This window comes from Candoia aspera, chromosome 6, assembly GCF_035149785.1.
Source record: "Candoia aspera isolate rCanAsp1 chromosome 6, rCanAsp1.hap2, whole genome shotgun sequence".
Taxonomy (NCBI): Eukaryota; Metazoa; Chordata; class Lepidosauria; order Squamata; family Boidae; genus Candoia; species Candoia aspera.
In genome coordinates, this window is record NC_086158.1 from 70,902,736 (window position 1) to 70,926,302 (window position 23,567).

Consider the following 23,567-nt stretch of genomic DNA (forward strand, 5'->3'; position numbering starts at 1 on the left):
CAGTCTTCACTTGAATTTAATGAGTTGTAACAGTGTGATGAGATTGGGAAGAATGTGTTTAGTGTATATTGAATAGAAGCCAGATATGGAAGGTCATTGTTCAAGCACTGCCCTTTCCCACCACTTATCAGCCAAAGAGGAGGGGTAAGAATGGAACTTGTACACAGTTCATACTATAAAAATGAATAAGATTTAACTATGTAGTATCAGTCTTTGAGATATGGTGATGTGAATATGATGTCAGATTAATTTTTCAAAATGCTTTAACTGTATGTTTGGGAATATAATTGTAGAAGCAGGTCAGTAGTGGAACAAAGTTCTGTAAAGAAAGCAGTAAATTGTTTATGCTGGAAATGTTTAAAGAAAGTGTGGATAGATATTTGTGGGAATACCTTTTTGGCCAAGACAGGACTAATAAGCTGTCACAAATTCTGGGCATTCTTTTGCTATTCTATCCTTACCATCCCACACTTTTAAGAAAAGTTGGTTGGTTAGGCTAGAACTTCTTAATTAAAAGGGCAAAAAAGAATATCTTAGGAGATATTTTCAGGTTGGTTAAGTGAATTTTCACTATTCTGTTCCTGCTTTTAAGTGAACTCTGATTTAGGCCTTTGTTTCTAAACAATTTGTTTTTCGCTATTCCAAGCATCAGTTGAAATGAAAACAGCATACCAAGAAAAAATGAGGTCTCTGAGGACATCACTGTATCAATTATTGAGATCTCTAGCAATAGCAATATATTTTGTTGTAAAAAGTTATTTTCAGAGCTGTTTGTGCTGCGTTGTCCCGAGAGAAACAACGAATTTAGACTCTTGAGATCAACTTCAGAAAAAACATTGTTTGCCTTAAATCATATTCACAGTAGGCAGTTGCGTGCCAAGAGACCAATATCTGAATCAAACATAAATCAGATTCCTCAGCTTTTTTGAACTGACAAATAATTGCAGTTATCCCAAGTCTGTTACTTAAGGCAACATAATTCTTATGTTGGCTCCCTCCTCATTGCATTTAAAACAACAAGATTGCCTTGAAAATATGCCTTCGAATGGTGAATCTGTCTTCCCAGATTAACTGGACGTTCATTTTAACAATGAATAAAGAGGAACCATGAACAGACTATTGAGGTCTGTGCCTGAATTTCATTAATTGCAGTTGAACTGGAAGAAGGAAGCCTTGTGGAGATTGGCTGAATTGTGGTCTTTTAAATATTAAGATGTTCTCTTAATAATCTCTTGGAGACATCTTGGTTAATCAAACGATTGCTTTTGCCTATAATTTAAAGGGAATACAATTACAAAAATAAAGAGATAATAAAAGAAAGGAAGTGAGAATCAACACATTATGGTTATGCTGACTTGAGGCTATCCAGGAACCAAGTGACAAAGCTGAATTAAACACTATCTCATGCCAGGCACTTACTCTTTCAGGTTGAATGGATCAGGCTATATGCCACTACCTGCATTAGCAAAAACAATTTATAGTGACCTTACTTTGTTAGGATTCAGTTTCCTAGCTCCTGTATAGTCCCAGACGTAGTCGACAGGAGAATTCAATCCAAACCCCTAAAAAGAGGAGTCAGAAGTTTCATACAGAGATGAGATGGGGGTAGGGAGGGGAACCCACCAAAGCTGATAAAGTGGGACCCTGCCAGATTCCACTTTAGTGCAATTAATGCTTTTTCTGGGCATGATTTTGTTGCTAAGAGTGAAGTTTTATCCATGTAGCCCCAAAATCCATCTACAGAGTGGAGTTCAAGTGGTTCATAGAATTTATCCTAAATGTCCCATTTCCTCATGCAGAGTGAAGCCAGGCCTTCGGTTAACTAGCAGCAGAGGGCAATGAAATGGGAGAGATGGGAATCTGAATGCAACTGGAATATGGATTGAGCATAGTAGAAAGCCCATTTGAAGTGCTATTCCATGGCAATGTGGACAGTGAAGAGAAGGCTTACTTATCTGTTTCCATTGCATCATCACAGAACAGGATGGCACTTCTGTTCTGAATGATCTATTCTTCATCAGAATCCTGAGAAGGTAGAGTCAGAGAGTTAGTAGCATATTGTGATCATTCTGCAGTACTGTTTGTGGATAAAAGTCATTTGCTCATGACTTGGAATCTACTATTGAGGCAGGTTATGATGATGTAATTGTGGCAATGGCTTATCCTGTTGGTTTTAGTTTCATTTACTGGGTCTTGAGGATTTGAACAAACTGGAAAAATGAAGGCTACCACTTGTGTAGTCAACCTTTGCCCTCAACTTAGATTGGCTCTATGGTAGAGGCAGATAATTAATGCTTCCTTGTTGGAGTACCATGTCTCCATTTGTTTAAAGGATACCATTATTAATTAAATCTTCCTCTGACCTGAAAGAGCTGAAAAATTAACAGCTAATATCAAATGTACAATTTCTTTCTTGTTTCCAGACATCTGCTCAACACCTATGTTTTATCCTCTCAGTAGAGTTTCATTGTAGCTCCTATTCTAATGTCTACAAGAAACTACTGGAAGAGGGCATCCAGTTCTTTAGAGTGAGTGTCATGTTCATTGTTTTGATGTGCATGGTACATCGTAACGGTTCGCATGCCAGGGCGCTGACGCGCATTCCTAGCTGGGAGGGAGCTGCTGAGAAACCTTGTACCAAGCGCTCTATCTCTGCTCGTGAGGCAGGAATGTGTTTGGGTTATCTTTTTGGTTCAAGGTCTTTTTGCCTGTTGATCAGCAGAACTCGTTAGGAGCACCTGGGAATGTGAATTTGAGATGTTTGCAGGGGGGGCGTGGGACTCCATTTGTATCGAGACTATTTAGTTTGATTTTAGGCGCGCTTTTCTCATTCTCAGCTTTCATTATGTTTGCATTCTATTTCTAATAAAATCAGAACTTAAACTTTGTTTTATGAGTCTGAGAACTTTATTGGAATAGGCATTCATCACAGGGAGGTACCGTAGGCCTGCTGATGATATTCACTGTTAACTTTTCCTTGACAATGAACTCCGAACAAAGTGCTGTAGTCAAATAATTTGACTGTTGCTTAAGGTTGATAAGAGAATGGATGGATTGAGTTTAAATTGAAACAACATATAACTGCTGTAAGTATTTGGCTTTGGGACTGGAGTTCAGCATCTTCTAGATAAGGTTCCACTGTCTTTGAAACAACATCCTGAGACTCGGAGTGCTCCTTGATCCCTGCTGTTGCTGGATCCTTGATGGCAGTTGTGCAAGGAAAATGTTTGTACAACGAACTAGTACTCTACATGCTTTCCTTTCTGAGCCACTCAGTTCCAGCAACAACTTTGATTACATCATGGTTAAGCTATTACATTATGATCAGTGTAGGGCTACCAGTGTAGGGCTACCCTTGAACAGGAGTTTAACAACTAAACTAACTGGTGTACCAGGCTGAGAACGTCTTATATCCATGTAGGTTTCTTGCCAGTTATTTTCTGGGTACAAGTCCACCTGTTGGTTTTAATCATGAAATCCCTAGACAGTTTAGGATCTGATTATCTGCAGGACCCACTGTCTTGATATGGACCTGCTGAGGCATTAAAAACAGTAGAAATCCTATTTTAAAGATGCCATGCTTTCAGAGGACAGTTGGCTATGCAGGAGAGGGCCTTCTTCTGCACTGATATTTCCTGTGTTGTACTTATTTCCTACTGTCTCTTTCAGTCAGCCCTTTTAAGTTGTACTTTTAAGTTTGCATCAGTTCAGTTTTCAATTGTTATTTTCATTTTACCCTATCAGCTACCTTCAGTACTTTACAGACAGACCAGTAGATTTAGATTATACTAATATTAATGCTATCTAGTACTCTAATTGCCAGTTTTAGGGGGATCAGATCTTGACTGGTGTATTGTATTTAACCTAGTTTCACATGAAATATTAATTCTGATGCAGGAATCTTAAATCCAGTTATGTAACTTCCTCAAATATAGGAAAATACCTAATTCAAATCACAAATGTTTTTCTGCTCTTTATGTAAGCAATACAAACTGTTATAATATAATATCCAAGAGTCTGACTTCTTTTTATATGCCAAATGATTAAAGAAAAAGCAGTGGCTGGAGAGATAATGAGAGGATTGTATATCAAAAGTACACATATTTCATTTGCAGAAGATCCCAAGTTCAATTCTTTAGCGTTTTAAGAAGGTGCTGAAAAACTCTTGCCTGAGCCCTGAGAAAACCACTGTCAAAGTATGATTTAGGATCTCAAGGAAACAAATGAACTTTCTTCATTTAAAAAAACTGCATTGCATTAAAAACAATTGATCCAACTTGTGATGGATTGATTATGTGCCATCATACTGATGTCGACTCTTAGCAATTGCAAAGATAGATTTTTTCCAGAACAATCTGTTCCCAACCTGGTCCTTCAGGTTTTCCAACAGTGCATCCATTGCTGCTGTTACTTTGCTACTGGTCATCCTCTTTTTCTCTTTCCTTCCACCTTTCCCGGCACTGTAGACTTCTCAAGAGAGCTAAGTGTTCATATAATGTGTTCAAAATACGATAATTTGAGCCTGGTATTTGTGCCTCAGGTGAAAACTCTGGATTGACTTGTTCTATGATCCATTTGTTTGTTTTCTTGGCTATCCATGGTATTCTCAGGAGTTTTCTAAAACATCAATATTGAAAGGGGCAATGCTCTTCCTGTCCTACTTATTTAGGGTCCAACCTCTGCTTCCATGGAGTGTCACAGGGAAAACTATTGCCTGCATGATTTTGATCTTTTCAGGTATAGACACATCCCAGAATCGGTGTATCTTTTCCAAAGCCTTCTTTGCTACTCCACCAAGTGTCACTAGAAGGTTTTCCTTTGACCACTGGTTCCTTTACTGTTGATAATCAATCCCCAAAGGCAGAAGTTATCCACCACTTTATTATTTTCACTGTCAGTTCTAAGGCTGATTGCTGTACCTGTTGTCATTAGTTGGGTCTTCTTTATATTAAATCTTAGTCCCATTTTTTCCACTGGGCTCTTTGACTTTCATTACTAGTTTCCAGAATATTTACCCTTTCAGCTATTAGAGTAGTGTCATCACCATAGCACAGGTTACTGATGTTTCTTCCTCAAGTTTTAAAACCACACTAATCTTCTTCAGCGTCCCTGAATAGCTTATTCTATTCAGTGTATAGGTTGAATAAATAAGGAGAGAGCGTACAGCCTTCTTTCTCTCCTTTGGATTCAACCTGTATTCCTCTATAACTACCTTGTACATTTAGCTTGGATGGATTAGTGCTGAATACAAATATTAAGCCCGGAGATTTACATTGGTTTTTTAATGCAGGAGGTAGGGGATTTGAAAATGCTTTTAATATAAAATGGTCAAAGATTTATCTTCCTTTTGAAAGCTGATCTAAAAGAGGCTTGCTGCTGGTGAAAACTAAGCATATGTAGACTAAATAGCATATAATTGTTCTCATTACTTTTAAGGCTCATATATTTCTTAGCTAGTTTATGTGCCTGGAAGTTCTTATATATACTATCCAATTTTATTCTGAAATCAGAACAATTTATTCTCTGTTGTATGCTCATCTAATATATACAGTACATGACATGAATAAGTGCATTTGTTACCATCCCAATAGACTTGTTTGTAGTGATGATAATTTGCAGGGGGGGAAAAACCTGATTGGGTATTATCTGTCTATTCAAGTGTTGAAGTGTAATATGTCAGCCAATCTTGAGGCAAGGAGCTGTTGCATTCTTAACCTTCATTCAGCAGCCAGATGCTTAATGTATTGCTTATTTGTTCCACTGTGCAGTTCAAAGTATTGCACTGTAGTGTAAAAGCCTGCATGCTTTCTATAAAGCAGTGACTTTTTAATATCCAAATGACAAAATTATTAAAAGTATTTATTTGCAACATTTAAATCAAAAGTATGTATGTTGAAGCAGAGAAAATACAAATAAGTCACAATTCCAGAGATATTTTTTTTATACATGTGTATGGAAAATCCCTTTTTCCTGTCTCTGACTGATCAATAAATCTCTGTAAAGGAAGGCCTCTTCAAAAAGGTGATCTCCCCTATAGATTTTAAGCTCATGGCAGGTTACTAATGATACAGGCAAGTAGTACCCAGCCATTAAACAGATTAGGGCTTTAAAAGTTAAAAAACAATGCCTCGAATTCATCTTGGAAAACAATTGACCATCAGCACAGATTTTTCAAGATAAGCACAATGTGGTCATTGTATTGTATACAACTTAACTGCCACATTTTGTAGCAATTGTATTTTTGAAACATACTTCAGTGTGACTCAATGTATTGCAATAGTCTAATCATGTTTCAACAAATTATAGATAAGCACAGAAAGAACAGATTTGCTATGGATTATTTGCTGTTAGTGCAGTAGATTAGCATAAAACCGGTCATGTCACTAGAAGGAAAAATAACAAAACTTAGATTTAGTTACTTCAGTCAAGTCATGAGATCAACATCATTGGAGAAAGACGTTATGTTTGGAATGATCAGTGGCAAAAGATGATGAGGTCACCAAAGAACGCGCTGGTTGGATGTAATCAAGGCAGACAGAGGCCAAAATATATAGCAACTGAAAGAAGCTGTACAAGATCGGAAGTCATGGAGAGAGCTGACTTATGGAATCGCCAAGGGTCGGATATGACTGAATGGATAATTCGATTCGATTTGCAGTAGATTAATTGGCATGAATATAGAAGTTGCTACTGCTGTCTGCTAAAAATCCAAGGACAGAATTTAAAAAACAAGGTTGTGTGGTGGTGCCAGATGCTAAGGTAAAAAGGTGCTTTGGAGTAGATGGGAGGAGGAAACCACTGAGAAGCACCAGAGGACAAGTAAAGTCTCTCTCTCTCCAGCATCTACCGAATAGACCATCCAGCGGTGTTGCAGAAGTTCCATCTCCATATTCTGGCCTAGAACCAGTATGAAACAGGTACAGATAATCACTATCTTCCTGATGCTTCTGGAGTTGCTAAGTGCATCGTTCTGAATGTTTAATTACAGTTGTGCTGTTAATGTTCTAAAAACAGCAATAAAACTGCCAAAAAGCCTCACGTTTCCAGTAAATTCCAGCAGTATTTTTGCAGCTGTACAACTGAGCAATTGCTGTAGCATGCATTGACTTAATGTAGCATTCTATGGTTGGATTATAGCAGTAATTTGGTTTTGATTTATTTTCAGATGTGTACACACATACCACAAATGACATATTATTGGTATTCAACTCAGAATTCTCTGCCAAAAGAATGCTAACCCATAAGTTTAGTAATTTGGGGATTTTAAAAAGAATAGATTACATTGAATAAAACAGTTCTGTAAAATGACCCAAAATACTTTTTTGGCTCTGTTTGGTCATGGCTGGTGCTCTGTGTGTGGCCCCATCTGTGCTGTTGCTTGGTGTAATTAATACCAAACATTTTTTGCCAATCTCAGCAGTAACTTTGGAGGGATGTGGAATAGGGCATGTAAATATGCAACCAAAATTGCTCTGGTTTTCTTACTTAGCTCTGTAGAAAATTTATGCAAACAAGTATAAAGCTTTTAATGAACATTCAAAATGTTCCAAACAGTCTAAGCTAAACTGCATAATGGCAGTTACCTTGGGGGGAAATCAAAGTGGTGGAAATCTATATATATATATATTAATTTCCTGCCCCCACATCTCTGTCTCTCTCTATGTATACTGCTCTGCATTGATTATAATCAGGACAGGTCAAAACCATGCGTATAAACTTCAGGAAGGAGCCTTGCCCCCATTTCTGGCTGGACTGCCAAGCCAATTGATGTCATCAGTCTCCAGCAAGCCTGATTCAACAAAGCACATTCAGTGTGGTTCAGACACCCTAGATTTCATTCAGATTCTGAATCTTCCTGTTGTACATACAGCACTCCACTTCTGTTGTTTTGTTTTTTCACCTGCTATATGAATAAGTTTTCATGGAGACCTACTACATGTCTGTAGCCTGTCCCCACCAATCTGGGAAATTGGGAGTACAGTACTCAAATGGTCTGTGAAATTCAGCTAACTAATTAACCCAAGTAAAAAATCCTAAACTTTTGCCTAGGTAAGACACAGTGGACAATTTTCCAAGTGTATTTTGAGCTTGGTCTAATAGCTTTTCCATCCCTTTACATAAATAGTTTAAAATTGGGCTTCTCTTCCCTATATGGTGAGTTGATAGCCATATGAATTGAAAGAAAGAAGGAAGGAATTCCTATATGCTATTATTTTCCATTACAACTTTCTGGCTTCGTACATGTTCTCTGAGTGATCAGTTCTGGACCAAACCAAAAGTTGAAACCCCTACTAGAGGCCTCAGAATGAAGTTGTTCATCCATTTGCTTAATCCTTGTTGTTTAAGAATGCAACTACTGAATACTTTCCTGGAAGGAGTTTCTCTTTTTATTGTCTGAATTCATTCATTGTATTAAGCCATAATATGTTTTGTTTCACTCCTTGTGGTTCAGTCATTTATGGCTTAGAGTTATGTGAGGATTGGACTACATATACTTCAAGAAACCATGGTTGTAATGCACCAGAGGTCAGCACAGTGTTATAAATCCAGATTTTCCCTATATTTCTATAAAATACAGAGGTGAAAGAGAAGTAGATGTTATCTTCCTTTGTAATAACGACATCTTTTAGGGTTTAAGCAGTAACTCATCAGAGAGATCAGCCTATTTGTTTTGTTCACTTCCTTTTCACTTACCTTATTCATAAAAAACAACCAAACCAAATTATCCCCTCCAAAATTTTCACTGTAACACAAATTTGGTCTGTCTTTCTCATTTTCCATTGTTTTTTTTTTCTTTTAAAAAACTCCCTTTATGTTCACTGGCAACTAGCATGGGACCTTTTATTCTCCTCCTCTTCCTGCTCCTCATTATTTTGGGAATTACCAGATGACTTTACCTTGCAGGAGACCAATGTTCTTCTCTCTTTGGTATTTTTAAAAAGCATTCTGCATACTGCTCACTGTGAGCAAGCAAGAGAGCTTTTCTCCTTCTTTTTATGCCAGGAATTATTTAGGTGGGCATGCAGTCTTGTGAAATCATCTGGTATCCCAGAAGAGAAAGACGAAGAGGAAGAAAAGGAAGAAAACTGCTCTGATTCCTTTTTTTAAAATAGCCATGTGAAGGAATTCTTTAAAAATAAGTGGAAGAGAAGGACACCTTTTTGCTGTTTCTTGCAAGAAAACGTGACCGCACTTCCCCTTCCATGACTTTTTAAAATCCATCATTTTATTTGCTAGAAAAGGGACAGAAAAAAGCATAATCTTTTCACAGAGAGTAATGAAATTATTGAAAGCAATCTCTTTGCTTTCAATATCTAGGCCAGCATAAGCCTAATCTTGGTGTTCAGTTTTGGTTTCCAACGATTCTGCATCTCATAAATTTCCTAACTTGGTACTCCATAAGTGTTTCCTCCATATGTAATGGCCTCAAGTTTCTATAATCTGTAGATTTATTGCTAAGGATTTAGTTATGCTTATTAAAGAATAACTCAAAGTAAGAACACTGAGTAAGTATCCATGCTCCCTCATTGCACTGCATACATATATGTACATTTTATATTAAATACAAATTTCCATGAAAAATAATAGGGACATGTAAATTAGGACATTTGAGTCTTACAGTTTGATGTCTTTCTTTCTCCTGTCCATCTACCTACCCACCCACTTTCTACAGTGAAACTTTGGTTATAGTTATCATAATTTGATTAAAATGAAGGGCAATCCACCATAACATTGAGTATATTAACCTTAACGTTCTTAATTTACTTCACTGTCTGCAGTTGGCCCACCTGTACTGAAAGGAACAAGAACTGAAGGCCAACTGGATTCTCTTTAGACATAAACTGTTGTCCTTGTTCACAAAAGAACTGTCAGCCTGATCATTTGGATGATTAGTGGAGGTGGAGGGGAAACATTCATTCAGTTGGCTGCACATATGCTGCCTTCATGGCTATTCTGGAAAGAGTTACAACTGGTTACAGTTTTAGTATTTGTGAAAGTTCTGAGAACTAGGTTAGAGTTGATATTTACATAAAGTGAATAACACGGGACTGCCGAGAGAAAATAAACACGCTGGTGAAGGTTAAGGCATAGATTCTTAAAAGGATAAGACGGAGATCACAATATCCACAAACAGGGTATCATATTCTTCCCTGGAGTTCAGCAAGCATGGATAATTTTGCTTTATACAAGGAGTTATTTGGCAGCATAAATACAAGGCAGGGATCTCTGTGTGTGCAGAATTAGATTTTTTTTTTTTGCTTCAAACTGTAGCAAACCTGCTTGGATTACCTTGTTGGAAGACACAAGAAGTGTTGTGTTCAGCTTTTATTAAGGTGCATAGTACACATCCCTACTAGGATCTTCCTTTTAAACCTTTTTGGTTGAGTTTAAGGGAATAATTCCTCTTCGTCTTTTCCAGATAACTGACACAGAGAAGGAAGGATAAGTCTGTATGTCCACTGATACTTCCTTTTGCTAAATGCTACATTTTCACAAATGCAGTTTATTGAATTTTTTAAAATTGGAAATAAACCCAAGAACAATATAAGACAGTTGTGTATTTAAACTTGCAATTGTAAATTTATTTTATGGAAGAATAAATGACCAAAAGCTGAAAGTCTGTTGGTGGTGTTGGCGGACAACCTTCACTGAAAACTAGTTGGGAAACACTTTTCTTGTTGGCTCTGCTTAACTAGATACAGGTTTTAAGTACCATCAACCATAATATATATTTATTAAGTTATTATCTAATTTGTGGTTTATAACAGTTCAGATTGTATCAGATTCAGTTTTGCTATTAGCCTACAAGATAGTTGGACAACATTTGGCCCAATGGCCACACAATCTTCCTTATCATGGTTTGAATGTGCGTGTGTGGGTGTCACTGTCACTCTTATTCACACAAAGATCAAAGCATTACTTATGATAAGTAAATAAATCTCATTAAATTCAGTGAGACTTACTCCCAGATGAGTACAGAATTGCTTGGTTGAAGTCATATTATCATAAGAGGCTTTGGGGGATGCAAAATATGCGGTCCAGGGTTAGCCAATATTAGTTTTCTGTTCCAAGTAAACCTAATTTATCCCTTAAAACCCATGAATCTTTCTCCCAAAATGGGCCCTGGGCCCATTCACTCTTACTTTTGAGTCAAGTGAAGTTGTACACCCTTATACAGTATTTTCATAACACCTGTTTTTGTAAATTAAAAATAAAAAAGGTGTGATCATAATTATTTTCCCCAAAATAGACATTTTTAATGCATATCCCACTAAACACATGTTTGCAGAGGTGTGTATTTTTATCTGATAACTGAATTACAAAACTCAGAGCAGTGTACAGTGGAAAAATCGTACTTTTCTGATTTATGTAGTAGCCTGTGAATGAATTAGGTCAGTCTGCTTATAACAACCCAGCTAATATAGCAATCCCTAATGTAGCAGCCCCACAGCAATTACTTAAAACCCTAAATTGCATCGTCTTGTTAGGTCTTTGTTTACATTTTTATAACAAAACATGTACTGTCACATGTTTGGCTGTTACTGGAAAATAGAAGCACAAGTATTGGGTTATTTTTTGCAGAACAGAAGGAAAGAGATCACAAGTAAATCTGTATTTCCCCAGTGATAAGGCACGTATGGGCTATGAAGTTCATTGGTTATAGTAAGAAAGAAAAGCTACATCACTAGTGATTTACATACCTAAAACTAATTTGGAAAGAATAATAATGTAGCTAATATTGTCCATCATTACTTTTCCTTCCTTTTTAAGCATGAGTTGTTTAAAGATCATAAATAATTGCCCACCTAATAATGGCAACACATTTTTATTTTGGTAGGTCCAGGTGCCATTCATGGGAGTCTCCTCTGATCTTTCCTACAGCAGCCCAGTAATGCAGGTTAGGCAGAGAGAGTATGACAGTTTAAAGTCACCCACTTATGCAGGGACTTGAATTTGGGTCTCCCCAGTCTCAGCTTAACATCTGAACCACTGCAAATCATTGGCTCCCCAAACTTTGACTTCAGGTTTTGGCCTTCAAGAAGTTGACCATTGATTTTGATTCCATTTAGGACAAGGGTAGAAAATCTTTTGTTGACCAATGGCTTCACTTAAGATTTTGGGCTTTTGTTTTTGAGCGATGATACCCCTTTTTAAGGCTTTCACTACATTTTCTTGTTTCCTTTCTCAAAATAGTGCAGAATGGGGCCCTTTAAGTCTTAGCAGTTACAGCTAGAGAGGGCTTTAAGGCAGCAGAAAGGGAGCTTGCAGTCTCTAGAGCAGTGTTTCGCAACCTTAGCAACTTTAAAAGTCTTAAAGTCCACACATCTTAAAGTTGCCAAGGTTGAAAAACACTGCTCTAGAGTGATAACTCCTGAGGTCTGTTTTGGTGAGTGAGTAACGGAGAATTTATAAAAATCTCAGAATTTCATCTTTTTCTCATATGTATACAGATCTCTTAAAAATTGGGCTTGTGTGCATTTCGTAAACTGGATGTGCCTTTGTTGTAACTCTGGAAGCAGATTGAAAAATGAAATTCCCAGAGTAAAATAAGTACAATGCAAGGAAAGTTGAGTAAAAATATATTTAAATCTAAGAAAAACTCCTCTCACTGAATGTGAAGGAGAGACTTTTCCATTATCTTTTGTTTCTATGTAATACATTGTGTTGTGAGTCACCTTAATCATTCTTCTTGGATGGAAAGGATTAATTCACACCCACAGAAGTAGTTTTAGTTTCCTTTATAGTTTTTTTTAAATATCAAATTTGAAAAAACCTATTCTGTAACTTTCAAATTTTGTCTCCTGTATGCTATGTTCCCTCTGAGGTATGTGTACACACTACTTGTCAAACCCACACACATTGTAAAAAGTCGAGTGTGCACAAAACTAAACTAATAATAATAAATTTAGGCACCATAAAATTCCAGGCCCAGAACTTCTGGATCAGGCCCAGTAGAGCACGCTGGGGCAGCCCAGAGCCTCCTGTGCATGGCAGAGCACCTCCCTCCTCCCTTCAAAATATCTGCTGAGTTTTGGACAAGGTCCATGATCAGTGTTAATTTTATAAAAAATTCACAGTTTTAAAATTAGTAATAATTAAAGTTTAAATGAGGTCAGAATCCATCCAGAGAAGAAGGGAAAAAATGGGGGAAAAGGAAAGAGAGGGAGATATCCAAATGCTTTTTGTATGTTTTTCTTTCCTTTTTTTTTTAAAAAAAAAACCCCTTTCATTACAATATCAAATTTAAAAAAAAGAAAAGAAACCATTTTAAGTGCTTACAAAATATTGATTCCAATTATCAGTTATCTGTGACTAGTGAGTTTATATTATAATCTGTAAGCATGTATGTATGTGTAGAGCCGGTTCAGTGTAGTGGTTAAGGCACCAGGCCAGAGACTAAGAAATGGTGAGTTTTAGTCCTGCCTTAGGCATGAATCCAACTGGGTAATTTTGGACCAGTCCCATTCTCTCAGCTCTAGGGAGAAGGAAGTGGCAAACCATTTGTCATGTTCACCGTTCCGGTGTTTGTCTACATCGTAACGGTTTGCTTGCCAAGCTGCTGATACGTGTCCAGGCTGGGAGGGTGCTGCTGAGAGCCTTGTACAGGAGACCTGCTGGACTGTGCCAGGAGGAATGTGTTTAGGCTATCTCTGAAATGTCAAGGTCTTTTTGCCCGTTGATCAGCAGAGCTCATTAGGAGCACCTGGGAATGTGGGGAGGGCTGCTTATGAGGGAGGGGGTGGGGTGAGGGTTGCAAAGACGCTATTTAGTTTGAGTTTAGGCGCGCTTTTCTCATTCTCAGCTTTTTACCTGTTTGCACTCTTTTCTAACTAAATCCAGAACCTGAATTGCCATTTTGAGTCTGAGAGTTTTATTTAGAGTGAGGCAATCATCACACCATTTCTGAAAACTGCATGAGACATTTGCCAGGAGTAAAAAATATGACTTGAAGGAACAACTGTTAAGCATGTTTGTGACATACTACAGTATTATACTTTCTAGTTTCTATACTTCGAATAAGAAATATGTAAACATTTTAACCTATTACATGTATTTATAATTAACTCGTATACTTGAATTGTGGCAGACAAATTTGTACTTGGTATGGGGAAAGCTGCACAAGACAATGTTTCCACACACATAGCATGTCAGAAATTAGAGGGAACATTACCTGTATGTACCTACTCTTTGTAAATCTATATATGGTGCTAGTGATTGGAACAGAGATTATAGTAATGCATTGAGTTGTACTTCATGATCAGTAAGCAACTCATCATCTAGTTACTTCTTAACTAGTTTAATAATACATTTTCGCTAAAGGTGATGAACACTTAGTTTTAATTAGAATTTCTGATGTAAGAGGGGAAAGGGGCAATTTTTTAAAAGTATCTTTCCCTTCATTTTAATTTTAATGCATGCAGAGGAGGTTTCAAAGCTTTGTCCTCCCTCCTTCTCCTCGTTCTGGATGAAAGTAAAACTTCACATAAACTGGACATTAATTGGGTTTTCCCTTCTGTATCTCCAGAGATTTGAAGAATAACTTGATTAGTAGCATTGAACCTGGGGCCTTCTATGGACTTTCAGAACTAAAGCGTCTGTAAGTATTAATTACAACTGAATTACCTTAAAAATTACACCTGTGTTATTGATATTTGGTTTCCAGAGAATTGGGAATATATTACCATGCAATTATAACATATAGGATATGTCAACCAAGGATGGCTGTTTGGTTTTCTTTTCCTATGCATGATTTATTTTTATAAATCAAGTCAAAACAAATCAATCTTTACTACAGTCATAGAAGAAATTGAACATTTGAGAAATTGCTATGTTATATAAAATACATAGCTTATAATTTAAGAATGAAATTAATTCATCAGAAAAGTTTGTTTCATGTTTATTGGAGTCTCAAAAAATGGTTTTAAAAGTTGGATATCATATTTCCTGCATTGGTCTTGTAAGAAATGTTAGGGGTCTTTGACTCCATGATTTGGTCATGCTCAGTCAAGGCTTCCTTTTGGTTTCAAGTTACAATATATGTTAATATAGTCTTAGAAAAAAATACTAGTTAAAAATGTACATGTGATGTTCCCAAAATAGGCAGTTTGACAGTTTAGGAAGAACTTTAGCTTAATGGAATCTGGAGCTTGGCAAAGAAAATTATTTTACATAGATGGGAAGAAATGAATATTTCTGATTTTAAGGAATGAATTCAAGATATGTGTTCTTTATCTGTTTTTGAAATTATATTCTAAAAATTATATGACCTACATTAAATAAGTTTAAGGATTGGATTAATTTCATATGGATATTATATGCAGTCTTTTTTTTCTTATTTACTTTATTTTCTCTTATGTTTATTTTAATCACTGTAATACATATCACTGTAGTTTTGTTATACTATTTGTTATACTACACTAATTAAAATTAAAAAGAGTGTGTTATGAAACATAGTATGCTCTGTTTTGCCTTGTTTATTAGATAATAAAGTCAGTCAGAATGCTTGGATATACTATCACATTTTACCTCTCAAACTACATGTACAATTACAGTTCACACAAAAAGGTAGGCACATACACTTGAAATATATGCATGTTTGTATCTCAACATGGCTAATCCTACTTCGATTGCACAAAAGTTGTACTTCAGAAAACAGAAAGTTAACGGACAACCTATTTGTTAGAATTACAAATGTGGGAAACTAATAGCAGGATGTTAACAGGAATTAAACATATTTACAAACAGAACTACCCTATGAATCTGAATGACCTTTAAGTCATCAAAATATGTGGAAATATGAAAATTGTAAGAAGACAATTGAAACTTATTGCTACGGAGATGATGTATTATAATAACACAACCCTGACCTCTTGTGGGGAAAATAGAGAAACTATCAAGCTATGAAATGGTATTTCACAGTCAAAAGCATGAGAATGAGGAAAGTCAAAGGTCATTGAGATAGAATCTGTTTTGAGTTTGGCGATAATTGGAGAAAAGATTCTGTAATAGGCATACTTAATGCACAAAGTCACTATATTAAGTACAAAAATGTTTCTTGTTATCACAGACCTATGGATTTCAATCCTGTGTGGAATATTCTAGAGGCAAAGAATTGGTTGATTATAACCATAAATGAAGGTTGTTTCTAAGCTGGTATGAGTTTTCTATAAAATAGATATAGAAATAGATTATGTTACAAGATTCCTTCCTTCCTTCCTTCCTTCCTTCCTTCCTTCCTTCCTTCCTTCCTTCCTTCCTTCCTTCCTTCCTTCCTTCCTTCCTTCCTTCCTTCCTTCCTTCCTTCCTTCCTTCCTTCCTTCCTTCCTTCCTTCCTTCCTTCCTTCCTTCCTTCCTTCCAGCTGCTAACTACTTTCAATACGGCGCTTAGTCTGTTTCCTATCTTTTCCACAGAGGATAAAGTAAGCATCTAATGTAATGCAGACATATGTAAGTGACAGGAGGCTTTGTGAGTCAGCTAGAAAAGCCACAGTCTGCCAAATTCATAAAATTAACAATTTCATTTGAAACCCTTCTCATGGGCTGACAGCACTGTGGTAATTCAGTACTGTAGTTGCAATGGCAGAGGAAGAGAACTTGTGGATCACTGCAAAACAATGTCTACCAGAAAAAAAGAAACCAGAATGTGGGCCACGTGTCTGGTTTTTTTTTACAAGATTAATTTTATAGTCTCCATTTCTAGTAAAAACATTTACAGGAGAAAAAAAATGAACACCAGATTTATGTGACATGAGATAGATTTGGTCTGAAATGCTAAGAACAAGTTGAGAGATGTGTAGAAATAAGCTGATACAAACTGACTTTTTTTCTTTTTCTTATTTATATGTCTGCAAATGTTTCATTAGGAAAATTTATAGCATATTGGGTGGAGGGGAATAGCACTTACTTTGGAATCTTTGCTGTTCATTTGGTATAGCTGTGACACACGAAGTACATAGCATAAGTTTAGAAGTTTCTCAACTAGTGAGAAGCTAGTTAATATAAATATTAGAACATCTGATCCAGGTGCTAGATAGATGCTTTTTTCTTAAATTATCTCTAAATTAAATTATACATTTAAGAGAAATTCCATTGAACTCAACAGACCTTAGTAGAGTACAAATGCCTGTACTTGCTCAGATAAATATTTTTGTAGTATTTAATTTAGAGATGCTAATTGCAGAAGACCATTAAAATCTTGGTGCTAATTCTCACTGGTTGGATTCATGTAGCAAAATTCGGCTTGTTCGTGGCTTACATGTTGTCTGATCTCAGGCATTGTGCCTCATAAACCATAGATTAAAATTTAGTGTGCTGTGCAAACCCAGTTAATTCTCCTTTATCAGTAATCACACTTAAGCAAAGATTGCTAATCATGTTATGTGACCCAGATCATTGCATATGCAAAGTGATCTGAAGTCCCTTGTTAAGGCAAATCATGTTGGGCTGTTGTCCTACCAAAGCAAATTGAATTGCGTTTCCAGCACATCATCACAAAGACAAATCAAAGCCACCTTGGGGCTAAATGGTAAATCCATCTTGGTCTTATGGCAGGCCTATCTATAATCCCCCCCATAACTTATACTCATGATATTTTTAACTCTATTCACTGATTTAGGAGGGAGGGAGGGAGGGAAGAATTATATTTTTAATCTATTTTTGAGATTTTCAGAAGGTCAGCCAAAACACAAGTCATGTTTAAAATGCTAATAAAATAAAATAAAATTGAAATAGTAGTTTGGCAAGATTTTAAAAACATTCCTTATAAGTTATATATACTTTTCTTTGTAATTTTCATTTATGAAAATTAATTCATTTATGAAAATTATTTTAGTGATGGGTGTACCTCAGTATGCCCATGTTACACCTCTGCTCCATGAGCTGTACTGGCTCCCAGTGTGCTTCTGGGTGGAATTCAAGGTCCTGGTTGTCACCTGTAAAGCCTCCATGGTTATTTGTGGGACCAATTCTGCCCAATTGTTTCTACCTGCCAACTAGGTCCAACAGGGGGGGCATGTTCTGGTTCCCTTCAAATAAAGAATGCCATCTTATGAGACCTAGGAATCATGCCTTTTCTGGTGCAGATCCTGTTCCCCTGAAACATCATACCCCTGAGATCAGATTGACCCTGGCTCTCCTGGCCTTCTGTAAAGCTCTAAAGAACTGGATGGATGTTAGATGCCCCTCTGAGATGTTTCTCTCTTGTTGGGTTCATTCTTGGTGACCACTGTGTTTTTTCATTCCGCTAAAATTGTTTTATATTGTTTTAATGTGTTGTTAGCTGCCCAGAGTTGCATTCATCAGATGGGCAGCCGTATTAATTAATTTCATAAAATGTGTAAACAAATTTGTTTTACAGTATTGGTTATTTAAAGGCTATATTCGGGTCAAATGAGAATGAGTTCATACTGTAATTATATCTATAGTTAATGCTATTTTTTTCCTTCCAGGGATCTTTCCAATAATAGAATTGGTTGTTTAACACCTGAAATATTTATGGGTCTTAAAAACCTTCACAAATTGTGAGTATGGTACTTTTTGAGAACTAAATTATCATACTAACTTTTACAGATTAAGTTAAGATAGTTTAATGATATGCAACTAATGGGGCAAAATAGTTTGGTTGAATCTATACCTTGATTCCAGTATTAGAATGTAACTTACTTGGATCTCAGGCCCCCCTGAGCCACCCAAAATGTTCTCCTGTGCCCACTTCTTTGGAACTGGGAGACCTTCTGCAATGGTGATTGGTAATTGGAAAGCTAACCAAATGGGGAGTCTTTTTTCTCTTAAGTAATATATTCCCTAAAAAATAATATTTTGGAGGCTGCATGCCAGCACTAGAGGAAATCATTGCCTCCCCATCCATCATTCCCCCTCTTCTCTTTCTCCATTACTGAAAATTGTTTCTATTCCTCTTACCAGATAATTAAATTTAGACCAAAGGATTCAGGTTCCCCTTTGTAAGAAATAGCTAAACTGGCAAGAAGTGCCTCAATCCACTCTTCATGAAAGCTTCTGTGGGCAAGAAGCTTGCTCTGTGATTCCTTTCATGAACAGAAGGGGACTTTCAGATTCAGTCTGATGTTTGTTAGGTTTACAAAGGAAAATAAAAACAATTCTGATGCAAAATGAGGACTGAATGAAAACTGTAGTCTTCATGTTTAAAAGTTTATTCTGTTTTCACAACTTATACTTTTATAAAGGTATGTTTTACTTTGGTTATTGTTAGGTTGTTGCTGTGTTTTGGTTCTCCTCCTTCATCCTTTCTGGCTGTCTGTTCTAGTTGCACTGAGCCAAAACAGATTTCAGATTGCCATTGCCACATTGTCTGTGGTTTTCCTCTGATCTCTTTCTCCTTCTTCCCCCCATCTTCTTTTAAACTGCTGCTACAGCAAACATTGACAACGTTTCTATCCATTTGAGGCCATTCATATCTAGAATGTCTCCTTAGCAGAGGGAGCTGTTAGAGGGGAAAATCTGCTTCATTAGACTTGTAGGAGGTAAACACTTTCTCAACTATGGTCTTGGAAGTAAGCGTCATTTTGAGCAGGAGCTCTCCTCATGCTCCCCAATTTATACCTATCTGGCATCAATGCTTTGCTGATTTCACCTTTTGGGGCAGTCAGATTATTTTCCTTCCAGTGCAAATGCAATTGGTATAAATTACCAAGCTTCCATTTTGCAGTTTGTAATGCTGGAGCATTGTATTACTTCTGTTGGGCCCAATTGGACTGTAGGGGTACAGATACACACTTTCCACTCGTACAGTTCTTTGTGTGTCCTGTGCTGGGATTAGTCCATTGACCCAGCACCAGGAATGTATCTCCAGGCCTCCCACATTTAGCAGCCTGATCTCTTTGTAAACCAGGGAAGCCAGAGAATGTTTCTACAAAATTTTGTCCCCAATACAACATGAGAATTTCTCCAGGCAGACTGATTCCCGAACACCCTGTACTATATATGTGTGGCTATCTCTACTAAATCTATCTCTAGGATATTTATAAGAATATCCCTGTTAGTTTGTTGTGCCCTCCCATGGCTGAGTCACAACATTCAAGCTACAGACTTCTTTAGTTTCTTGAGTAAGCTATAACATGAGTTTAAGAATTAGACTAGATTGGGGTTTCAGAGCTTTTTAAAAAAAATTTAAAGCTTCATAAATAATTATAAAATTGAGCATCTAAACTTTGGTAAATGATTAGGATGGATGCAAGGCTCATCATTCATCCTAATCTGAAGGAAGGGAGAGGAAAGAAGAGAAAACAGGACTAGGACATGGGGAAATGTCTTCCTTTCTACATTTGGTGTTCTCATCATTCATTGTATTTCATCAATCTTTCTGAGGTAGGATCAGACTGAGGAAAACATAAACCAATGGAGCTCATTCATCCCTGAGGGCTGCTTGTCTTCATATGTTTATCCTTCAAACCTTTAGGACTGGATACCCTCCTCCTTATTTCAGCCCATGCTTCCCACTGCTTTTTTTCAACTATACTTCTCAGGTACAGAAGCTCCAATATTCCTCCCTTGCCCTCTTCTTCAACTACGTCCACCTGCATGTGGATATGACTGCAGCTGGCTCTCTGTGCAGGCATTTTGGTTCTGTTTCTTGACCCTCATGACAGTCTGTAGTCAGCTTGCTTTAGGTATTTTAGCTTGTTGTTATATATCAATTTCTTGGTTTTTTTTTTCTTTTTCTTTTTGACAACTCAGTGCCTAGTTTCCTTGCAAAATCTAAACAGGTCTGGGAGGGAGGAAAGCAAGTAATACAAATCAAGAGGCTTTATGCCCTTTTGCAGAACTATACCAAAGCAGTAAAAAATCAGTATTTCTGACATGGCTTCAAGCACTGTATTTATCACTTGAGGACAGACCATTTACTAATTTGCGGGAACTCTTGTCTCACCCTACCTCCCACCACCTGAATTCAGAGTCTGTGGTAGATTTCCCAGGCAATTTATGAGGGTACCTGAAATTAATCCTTCTAGTCAGTTGCTAATCAGGTTCAGAATCCCTGTAAAAAGCACTTAGATTTTCTTCATTTATATAAACAGCATGCACTGAAGTCTTGCCTCACTCCACCTACTGACCTCTGGGCTGAAATATGCTATTACTTTTTCTCCCCACCCCCTTCAGAAAGAGACTTTATGCTGTCACGTAGAACCACATGAGGAATGCCAATTTGCAATGGGAATTTTTGTAGAGGAAAAATAATGTCTTAATGGCCAAGAAGCTTTCCTCTCATACTAGGACGTCAGATGTTTTTGCAAAACAGTGGGACAAATGCACCCAGCATTATTGAAAATATTGAGGGTAGCAGGAAGGGCTACAATATATATATTTTCTTCTTCCTGTATGGGTTGGGGGCAAGATTATTTTAATTACTATTGGTCAGTGGGAGGCAGCATTGATTGCATCATTGTGTTCCCTGGCTCTTTTCAGTGTTCTGAGGCTAACAGGAGTGAAAATCATTTCATGGCCATCTTCAAAACTCTTCAGAAGAATCTTGGAGTGGAAACAGTGTGATGCAAAAGTGCCCAGGCTGTTTTTAGAGAGAGGCTTTGTGGTGTGGAAATGACGTAAGAACATATTTAATGCTTGGCAAAAAAAAAGAAAAGGAAAAATAAATAGGAAAAGGGAAGGAGGAGGTGAGGGAGGGAGGGAAGAAAGGAAGGAAGGATAAACCAGAGGAAGATACTCCAGCCTCAGAAATGTTAAGAATTCTCCAATGCCCTGAAAATGGGGGCATGCAACCCCTCCCCATGTGAATCTTTAAAACACAGCACTAAACCCATCAATTGTCATAACACCTCATTAAACAGAAGGAACTTTTTATCACATGTGGTGGACATGTTAAAAAAACCAACAGTACTGGAAGACATACATAGCATAGTGCAGAAAATCTTGCAATTTAAATTTGAAATGAAACCACAACTTTTTCTACTAGGTATAATTTCAGAAAAAATTAACAAGAAACATCATAATTGAATTAAACATATTCTTAAAAGTTGAAACAAATCTTGCTCAACACTGGAAGAAAGACACAATTCCTACAGTATGTGATTGGGAACTTAAACTTGGAGAATATTGGCAAAACTAGCAGTATATTTACACAACAGAAGTTTAACTAAATTCAAGCAAGAATAGTTCCCATACATACAGCACACCACTCAGCATGGTAAGTAGAATCACTTGCAGTTTGGCTTCTAAGGGAGCCTAAATGTCTACGAATGTTGCAGATTAGCAGATGTATAAAAACACGGGAGTCAGAAACCCTTATTATTTTCCTTTTTCTCTTTTTTCTTTTGTAATTCATTCTTGTTAAATGTGTTTATATATTTTTACTTTTATTAATAATATGCATTATATTGATATACATATAATTTATATATGAAAATATACATTATATTAATTAATACACACATACATACTAAGGGAGACTCTAATAAATAATCAGCTTAAGATCAAAACTTCTAGTATATAATAAGTATTTTGCTGTGAGTTGCAGTGGTTCTTTTCCAATGTTATACTCAACTTTGGATGAAAAAGCCAAATAGCAGCTTGTTTTATGGTACAGTTTAAAGTTTGGAAGGGTGAGGCCAGCTTTGCCTTTGAAATCTTGTAGGATTTTTTGTTTAACTGTGGGTCTTTTCCCACTCCGTATAAATTTAATGACAGTTTCTTGCCGTTCTTGTAAGATCCTGAGATTGGAATTGGTGCCATTTGAAATAAATAGTTTATCATGAATAGCACATTCATTTTGATAATTGCAAAAGATCCTAACCAAGAATAATGAATATACTGTTGAATGTCCTAATGAAATATTTTGAAAAAATATTGACTTAAGTATTCAGCACAACCCTATTCAAAATTATTAAGCCCTATAATATTTGGAATATGTGAAGGCTTTATTGCACTTTGCTGGTGTACAATCAAGGAAAAAAGAGTAACATGGTAAATATTTGGCAATTACTTGATGATGTTAGTATTCCAGTAAGTGTTAATACTGGTTGTTTTGTACTTTGTTTTGTGTAAATCATGTGCAATAGCCTATGATAAACACAATATGCAAATAGTTACTTGGATACGAATTCCAAAACCTTGTCCCTTGTGTTCACAATCATTAGGATGTTCATTAAATACTAAAAGTGGAACTGTGGTTTTTATGTAACTTTCAGGAAGCAAGAACAAAGACTATATTGTTATCAGTTTAATATCACCTCTGATTCAATTTCATTAAGTCACCAAATCCTTGCTTGCACATTCAACAATTTTCTTTTTGTTTCCTTTGATTATTCAAACTTAGAACCTTCCCCACTTCTGAGCTGAAGTACTATCATACACCCTTCAGCATGACAGTAGTCAAGAATGGGTAATAGGGTCTTTCCCCCTGCTGGGTTGAAGTATTAAGTCTGTGTGCGCATATACATACAGATATGCCATGTACATACTACAAATTTGCCAGTCTCTATACTGTTTCTGTTGCCTGTTTCAAGTTCTCATGGTTACTGACTTCCCTCCAAGATATACTTCACAAAGTATAACAGATTTTATAGATCTTGAAG

General features: G+C 36.6%; 1 protein-coding gene across 1 annotated transcript in view; it reads left to right on the top strand.

Moving 5' to 3' along the window:
- The first annotated feature begins 14,533 nt into the window (after positions 1 to 14,533).
- ADGRA1 (adhesion G protein-coupled receptor A1) overlaps positions 14,534 to 23,567 on the top strand; it is a 286,630-nt gene continuing 277,596 nt past the window's right edge. Inside the window, exons 1-2 of the mRNA XM_063307368.1 lie at positions 14,534 to 14,599; positions 18,450 to 18,521. Coding sequence (XP_063163438.1) covers positions 18,496 to 18,521 — 26 coding nt within the window. The 5' untranslated portion in view covers positions 14,534 to 14,599; positions 18,450 to 18,495. The remainder of the gene's footprint in view (positions 14,600 to 18,449; positions 18,522 to 23,567) is intronic.